This window comes from Carassius auratus, chromosome 23 (assembly GCF_003368295.1).
Source record: "Carassius auratus strain Wakin chromosome 23, ASM336829v1, whole genome shotgun sequence".
NCBI lineage: Eukaryota > Metazoa > Chordata > Actinopteri > Cypriniformes > Cyprinidae > Carassius > Carassius auratus.
Window position 1 is genome coordinate 17,807,213 of NC_039265.1, and position 9,201 is coordinate 17,816,413.

The 9,201-nt window shown below is 37.3% G+C and overlaps 1 protein-coding gene across 1 annotated transcript in view; it reads left to right on the forward strand.

Moving 5' to 3' along the window:
• LOC113040887 (von Willebrand factor A domain-containing protein 5B1-like) overlaps positions 1-8,144 on the forward strand; it is a 25,085-nt gene extending 16,941 nt beyond the window's left edge. The window contains 8 exon segments of the mRNA XM_026199084.1: positions 1,660-1,770; positions 2,187-2,389; positions 4,948-5,062; positions 5,362-5,550; positions 6,734-6,923; positions 7,206-7,320; positions 7,322-7,403; positions 7,962-8,144. Of these exon segments, the coding sequence (XP_026054869.1) occupies positions 1,660-1,770; positions 2,187-2,389; positions 4,948-5,062; positions 5,362-5,550; positions 6,734-6,923; positions 7,206-7,320; positions 7,322-7,403; positions 7,962-8,144 (1,188 nt within the window).
• Positions 8,145-9,201: the final 1,057 nt, after the last annotated feature.

Here is a 9,201-nt window from a genome sequence, read left to right on the forward strand (position 1 = left end):
AGAAGACTTGTCCCATGCTGAAATGTCATATATCCAGCGTGATCTCTCCTGGGCTGGAGGAGGACAACAATAGATGCATCTAATAACACTAAAAGGAAACGTTCATCCAGAAGTGAACATTTGACTTACCCTCATGTGACTTTATTTCTTTTATTAACACTAAAGAAGAAGTATGCTGGTCATTTCTGCTATGTATTTTGCAAAAATGAAAATCTGCTTTAAATTTATTTAACATCAGGTCATCCAGTTTCTTTATCTGAACAGATTTGGAGAAATTTAGCATCACTTGCTCACCAATGGATCCTCTGCAGTGAATGGGTGCCGTCAGAATAAGAGTCAAAACAGCTAATAAAAACATCACAATCCTCAAGCAATCATATCCATAATCCATAATAAATATATTTTAAGCCAATTTTTTATTCTTGTGGGAACCATACCTTTAAATTATTATTTAGTGAGTTCAACGATTCATTTAGACCCATTTCATAAACTTGACAAACTGATTCATTGCCAATATTTGACTCAAAAGACATTTCAGCTCTCATGAAAACATTTTCAGTAAATAATTTCTCACACAAAGCTGTCGTATGATTCCAAAACATTCACAATATTATACTTCATGCATCTTTTTGTGCCTTTTTGAAGCTTGAAAGACAGTTTTCAGGGCCATTTTTGGTAAGAACCAAGTATAATTTCTCACTGTGTGTCAAGTACTTTTTGAATTTGTGAGGAAGCGTTTGCCGAAGGTAGATATTTTTTATTATTAGAACCAAACTGGTGATTAGTTTTTCATTTAATTCAAAACGTTAACAGAACATATCACTGTAAAAAAACAGTTTAAATGCTAGAACTCTTTAATAATCTAATTCATATTTACAAACTTAATTATAACCTCATGCTAATTACTCACCGCTGTACCTGCCGTCAGTCTGTCGAGAAGCAGCATGATAAATTATATCTCTATTTAGATGAGACAGTACAGATGTCTGACAGGTATAATTGTGGCGTTCAGCGAGCGATGCTACACAGTTGCCTAATGGCTTCAGGTCTGCTAACAAAGATTGTTGGTTCAATCCAAGCAAGAGTGACACAGCTGAAATGCCACTGGCAATCGACCACCGGTCTAAACATTTGGGGAAACAGGTCACCCTCAGTGTCTGTAATAGTTACAGCACTTAACCCTGTAATTAGAGTCGCTTTACAGAAGCAATGGCAAATGACTATAATCTCTGTTAATGAAAGTATGTTATTAAATCACTATGAGCAAGTCAAATGCAATGAAAGATGTAAACTCGGAGTGAATTATATTTACACTATATTTATATAACAAATGTTGTAATATATCAAAATAAAACTAAAAACATGTTTATTAAACCAAACAAAAATAATGACATTTAAAAATATTTGTATAAAATTATATATAATTTTTTAAATATCTAATAATTATTATGAGTTGGTACTGGTTCTCAGCAATAATGAAAAACCTTTTTTATTTGATAAACATTTTTGTGGAGTAATGTGGAGTAACGAGTAATGCAGTATATATATAAATATATATATAAATTTGATAGTAATACATATAATTGAAATAATATACATGTTTTAATGAGTAATGCAGAATCATTCATGTTGACCTCTTCCTCTTGTGTGCATTCACAGGACGCAATGGTTGTGATTCTGAAAAGTCTTTTCCCAGCATGCTTATTCAACATAGTGGGCTTCGGATCCAAGTTCAAGACGCTGTTTTCCACCAGCCAGAGCTATGATGAGGTTAGTCACCCGCAAGGACCCACACACACTGCCCTCATTAGATCAGCAGTTACTGTCCAGAGGATCAATGCTGGGGTTTTTCTGCCAGGATCCAGTGGAAAAGCTCTGGTTTTATATAATGAACGTCTAGTAGAGTTTCATACTGATTTGATAATTTATATAAATACTCCTTAATCAGTGCAGTGCAAAAACAATATTTTATTTCCCAGTATTTTTGTTTTATTTACTGAAAATGTAGAAAAATGTAGTGACTGCATGCTTAAAAAAAAAAAATAAATAAAAAAATTCTGCCATTTGGAAAAGAAAAATAAACTCAAATACCATGTTAGATAAAAATACTGATTAACTGAATATTTTTTCGCAGAAGAAATGTAGTTTTTTATAGTCTGTTATAACAAACCTCCTTTATTTCACAGGAGAGCTTGGCGTTGGCTTGTGAGCATGTGAAGAAGATCCGGGCTGACATGGGCGGCACAAACATACTGGCTCCTCTCAACTGGATCCTGCGGCAGCCCATGCAGAGAGGTCATCCTCGCCTGCTCTTCCTCCTGACCGATGGAGCCGTCAGTAACACGGGGAAAGTTATTGAGCTGCTCCGCAGCCACGCCAGGTTCACCAGGTCAGAGCTTGCACATTCCCATTCGTGCATTTATCAGATGCTTTTTTCCAAAGCAAGTTACATTGCATTTAAGGTGTATATTTGATCAGTTCATGCATTCCCTGGGAATTGAACCATGACCTTGGCGTTGCTAGTGCCTTGCTATGCATCTGAGTCCATCAAATACGATTGTACTGTGTAATTAAAAGGTTGTGCTAATGTATTAATCAGAAATTTTGGTGGGTTTTTTAGGACGTTCATTAACTCAAGATCTTGCTCATTTAATTTTTTACTGAACAGCACTGCAACTAATAATAGATAGCAGTTATATATCATTGCTCTTTTTGCTGTTTTCTGTTTGCTTCCACTGTCCTCATTTGTAAGTCGATTTGGATAAAAGCGTCTGCTAAATGAATAAATGTAAATGTAATGTAAATGTATTTAGTATATAGAATTAATTTTTCTGTTTCTTTTTTTAATTTAAATTTTAGTCAAAGTTTATGTGATTTTATTCGTTTTATTTTATTCTATTTAGCTTTAGTTATTCTTTCAGTCATGGTAATTGTACTTAAACTTGTTTTATTTCAGGACAATTTCAGATGTTTGTATAGTATAAGTTTTGCTTCTAATATTTTTTTTTAGCTTTATATCAATTTATGAAAGCAACTTTTACTAGCTGTAGTTAGATGACAAAAACAGCACTGATCGTGACGCAATTACAATGGTTTTGGATAGATTAACATACTCTCAAAAACATACTGAGAACATAAATGTAACTGAAAGACAATTTATACTATATAAAGTTGAATATTGACAATAAATAAATACATGTATGTAAATTGATTATTAATCAAATAAAGAGAATATTTCAGCAAACTAACACAAACAGATAGTTCCTCCGAAAGTAAACATTCTGTCGTTCTTTACTCAACCTCATGTTGATCTAAACCTGTATGGCTTTCATTTATCGTTGGAACATAAAATATATACTGAAAAGTTTTCAGTATTTTCTTCTAATGAAACTCAATGGAGTCCAATGTTGTTTGAACCACAGAATATCTTCTGTGTTGCACAAAAATGAAGTCACTCAGGTTTGAAACAACACCAAGGTGAGTGAATGATGGCAGAATAATCATTTTTGCATGAGCTTACTCTGCTGAATATGCTAAATAGATAATAATAGATCATACTGAATAGCATTCACTATCATGACTTGGAATATAATGCTGGAATCATATTATGGTGCCTTTTTAGTGCAAACCAGCTTCTGATCACATATGTTTTCATTTATGTGTAAAAGAGCAGCTCGGATAGTCTTAAAAATATCCAACATCTATTTTCCACATAAGGTTTTGCTGATTAAATGACTCATAATTCAAATCAGAATTTTTTGGGGGTGAAGTAATCCTTTAATATCACAGGTTCAAGGATACAGAGCTGCAGAACTATTCAGGTAATAAGATCATAATCAGATCCGCGCAGCCGCTAGCAACAGTAAATTGATGTCTCTCCGTCTAATCCTTTAGATCCACACTAGCCATAATGTGGCAGGGATTCGCAGGCTTTGTTTCGCACTCCGCTGCTTCCGAGAGACTTCCATCTCCCACCTCCAGTCCATTTATCACCTGCCGAGACATTCACCTCGGAGAAGCACTTCTTTTTCTTCCCCGTCCTCCTAGAACGGATGCTACACTAGCGTTCTCTCAGATGAATGGAGGAACCTGTGGGGTTGTAAGAGCCGTTCCTGCAGTACAATAGACACACGATGGCTGGGAAGTGAGCCGTGGTGTAATTTAACTGCCTTAAACAGCACTTGCCCTCACAGACGATCTAGAATAATCACAAATGTGTCTTCGCTGCACTCCGTTTCTCTGCTGTGAGGACATGACTCAGCTTTCTTTGCTTGTTAGGGAAGAATGTTTCATCAACAAACTCATCTGATCGCCATCCACACTTTAGTAAATGGACAGATCTGTTCTCTTTCTCTCATATCTCTCCACGCGGTGAGCCGCAGGATGTTGCTGCCTACACTGAAGGTCACTCGTCTGCAATTACTACTGTTTGCCTTCAGATACTGTGTATTAAAGCTCAAATCTAGAGATTGTAGAAATTTCTAATAAGGCTTAAATATATCAGCTTGGTTCCAAAACCTAGGGAGCTGCCTACCTTGAGACATCATAGGCACTATGGTAAAACAGTGTATCTTCATGCCTGAAATTAACATTAGTGGTGACATTTTATTGACATAGTGCACATCTCAGAATTCAACGACATCAAAAATTTAACTGTTTTTTTTTTTTTGTGTTTAAGATAACATTAAATACCACATTCTAAGGAAATTCCAGAATGCAAGGTCTCTGAAAACATTTACAGACAAGGTTTAAGAGAATATTAGTTATATGTAAGTGTGTGTGTGTGTGTGTGTGTGTGTGTGTGTGTGTGTGTGTGTGTATATATATATATATAAATGTATATATATATATATATATATATATATATTATTATGTAACGCTCTTCTGATGTTTTCACAGACTCACCGCACCTGTCGTGTCTGTGTGTGTGTGTTTGCATCATGGCAGGTGTTACACATTCGGGATAGGCCAGGGTGCGTGCAGAAGGCTGGTTTTAGGACTGGCCGCTGTTTCCAGAGGCACAGCTGAGTTCCTGGCAGAAGGAGAACGACTGCAGCCCAAGGTCCTCATTTCCTCTGACATGTTTATATTCCAGCGCAACTGCTTGCTATTTTGAATGTCACCGCAAAGCAATTACAGCAGCCAAGTAAATTGTGAAGTGTCCACATATATTAGCAATTAACAATTGGTTTTGTTTAGTCAAACATGTGTTAGGATAATAATCATAGCTGACATGCCTTTTCTCCCTGGTGTTTAACTCTAGCATCATTATAGTTTCCCTGTTTTATTTCTATAGACTGTGCTCTCTTGACTGAAGCACTAGATGGTGTTTGACCTTGCAGTTATTTGTGTCTTCGGCAGATGATTAAGTCGCTGAAGAAGTCCATGACATCAGTACTGACTGACATCTCCATCGAGTGGCTGTATCCTGAGACAAAGGAGATCCTGCTCTCTCCAGTGGGGATGACCTGTCTGTTCCCTGGGGACCGGCTGATTGGATACAGCGTGGTCTGTGACACCTCCAGATATCACTCCAACCCAAATCAGTAAGTCATCCATCCATCCATCCATCTACAATTATTATACTGTATTTTTATATTATTTATATACAATAATATTAATATGAATAATTATTACAGTCAGTAGTAGTGTTATAATACTAGCATTAGTATTTTTTAGATAATGTTATTTTAAATATACTGTATTTTGTTAATAATAATAATAATAATAATAATAGTAATGTATTATTTTTATAAATATGTAATAATCTATTTGATACATTTATTAATTATTAGTTATATGTAATTGTTTTGTTGTATTATTAATATTATTGAGGTAGATAATGTTATTTGAACCTTATTTCATAAAATATCAAATAAAAACTACAGTAGTTAACCTGAAATTGTTGTTTTATTTTATACTACTTTTTATATTAACAACCATAAAAATGCTAATTAATATTATTGTGATTTTATTTATTGTATTTTAATATTACATCAAATATAAATGTCACATGTTGGTTTCTGTTTAGTTCCAACTTTCCCGTTTGGTTAGTTTCCTGTTCTCTACACAAGTTAATTATCATTCATTAGTTTCCTCCTGTGTTTGTTAATCATCTTGTTTGCTCCTTAGTTGCCTGCCGTTTATAAGCCCTCATTTTCTTTACCATCTTTGTTTTGGATTGATGTTATATTTAAATGGTCTACGTGTGTTTAAGTTCATTATCTCCACTTCTTCTTCGTGCACTTTACTAAAACCAAGACCACCTGGCAATACACTTATTATTATTATTTAGAAGATATTTTTATTATTTGAAATATATTGTATTACAGTGTATTAATTATTAGTTATGAATATGTAATTTTGTTGTTGTATTATTAATATTATTTAGATAATATACAGTACACATACATATGTTATGTAAACAAAAACGTTTTATTTTGGATGCAATTAATCATGATTAATCATTTGACAGCACACACACACAACACACACACACACACATATATTTTTATTTTTTATTAAAAACACTACAATGCTTAATCTGTTATCATTATACTATATTTTATACTACTACTATTTCAGAATTATTAAGAAAAATATTTGTTATTTACAGTCATTATCCAAAAATACTAAGTATATAAGTATTATAAGTATAATAACTATTATACATTTTAGTTAATGCAAATATAGATTTAGGAGACAAAAAGCTCTCTTTTCTGTGCTGTAACAGGACAAACGGAGGCGGTACAGTATGATGCGTTCCAACGAGTCGGCCAGTTCAGTGTTCTATCACTCTCAAGAGGAGGATGCTGGGAAGGTGTCCTCTGACGGTCAAGTCGGTCAAGTCGGCTCGCTGTTTGACAGTTGCCAGGAGACCATGTCTGAGAGCAGTCCTGTCGTCACAGAGCAAGACATTATGGGTAAAGTACAGCTCTATACGGGGGAAATATATTTACAAAGTAGTCCATACAAGCTACATTTACATTTAAATTTACAATTATTCATTTAGCAGACGCTTTTATCCAAATCGACTTACAAAATGACAATGAGATACAGAATTTTTATTTTAGGATGAACTATTCCTGATGTCTCCTGATGAAAGAGAGGTTTCTTCATGAAGTCAGCAAGCAATAAAATAAATTGAGGGAAAACTAAAAAAAATGAGCCTAATTATTTTCTTTTCTTTTCTTTTTTTTACACAGGAACTGACATAGCCACCTCTCCACGAAGACGTGCTTACAGCACCAATCAGATTGTAGATTACAACCCCATGAAGAAGGCCTACACCCCAGTGACCCCAGCTCAGTGGTGGGCAAAAACCCCTTAGAAGAGCAAAAGTTCAGGAACTCATAGGACAGACACATCCTGACCACGGAAATCAGTGGAAAATGGACTACCAGGTTGGTAAATGCTAAACCATAAGACTTCGAAACGTGCTACACAAGTATGTGAATACAGAAGCTTTTTGCAATGTAGGATTTTGTGCATCCTATTCCAAACCTATTTTGGCTTCAAACTGCATTGAAATTTTAACATAATTTGAAGTTGTTAAACTACAGTACATTGCAAGCTACAAACAAAAATAACTACTGTAAGTACATTGGAGCTATATAGATTATTATACTACCCGATTTAATTATTGCTGATGATTGCAGTGTGGGGTTTGTACTAATGAACACTGAATACATAACTCAAAAACATCAGTGAATCATTTTTGTGAATCAGTTAATGAAAATGACTCTTCTAAACAAACGATTTGACTGGAATGAATCAGACTTTCCTGAGCTACATATGGAATAGGACATTTAGGATGAACTGATTCACTAGAAAGTGTCACGGTCATCAGCTGGTGTGCCCTGGACAGCCACCAGAGGGCACCGGGTCTGTTGGTGAGCATATGGCTTGTCATTGTTTTTGTTGGCACCATGTGCTCTCCGGCCTTTTATTTTTGTTCTCAGCTCCGCTCCTGCAGGAAGCAACCTCCCAACCTCCCAAGACCTACCCTAGCAAGAAGACAGCAGTTATGCTACCAGTACAATGGTCCTTTTGGGATTTTTGGTCAAGATCTCCTTGATGCTGTCAAGGGGTTGGGTTTTTACGGAGGATACCTTCATCCGCTGCTTCCTGTCTGGTCTGGGTGAACCTTTTGATTAGGAGGAGCTGGGGGATTTAGAAACCTGGACTTACTGGTAAGTGATCTACAACTGTTGCCAACGAATGGAGGAGTGGGTTTCTCTCCTTGTGCTTCCCTCCTCCAAACCTATGGCTGTTCCCACCGGGTCACCTCATTCTTGGAAGAGGAGGAGGAGGAGTGTTCCTACTCTGTTGCCATGTTTGGTAATTCCAGAGTCTCGTCCTGACATGGCCACCAGTTCGGAGCCTCTTCAGAGGATGGCCGCCAATCTAGAGTCTTGTCTTGACATGGCCGCCACAACTGAGACTCGTCCAGTTATGGCCTTCATGTCTGCCTTTCCAGTCCACTTCACAAGGTGGGCCCAAGGCTAATGTGGCTGGTTTCCAATTTAGCGGATCCACCGCTGAGGCTGGTGGAGTCTGCTGGCATCTCTATGGTGTTAACTAGTCCAGTAGTCCTGGAGGACCCGACTGCAGTAGTCCTGAATAACCTACATCAGGAGGTCCCTGAGCTCCCACTCCTGAACAGTTGACCACAGAGCAGCCCACTCTCTCTTCTGCTGCCACGGAGGTCATCACCGAGCAGCCCACTCTCCTTGTCTTGGCCTTGGAGGCCGCTACAGAGCTGCCTGATTTCACTGTTGCTGCCATCGTCAAGAAGGCTGTCTTTGCCTTTCACCGTAGGGCTGTTCTGCGAGCATGGTTCACTTCGGAGTTGGCTCCGGCTTTCTGGGAGCTTGCCCGGAGTCCACTCAGGAACCCTTTTATCCAGGAGCCCTCAAATCCACTCCAGAGCCTGTTCCAGTCCAGAAGCTCTCAGAGTTCACTCAAGAACCCATTCCTATACGGGAGCCCTCAGAATCCAATCAAGAATCCGCTCTAGTCCAGGAGACTTCAGAGTCCACTCTAGTTCGGGAGCCTTCAAGAGCCTGCTTTAGTCCGGGAGCCCTCAGTGTTCACTCAAGAAGCCACCACAGTCCACGAGTCTGCTCCAGAGCCAACTCGAACCCATTCTGCACCACCGTGGTGGTCTTCAGCCACACATTCACCAATGTGGTGGTCATC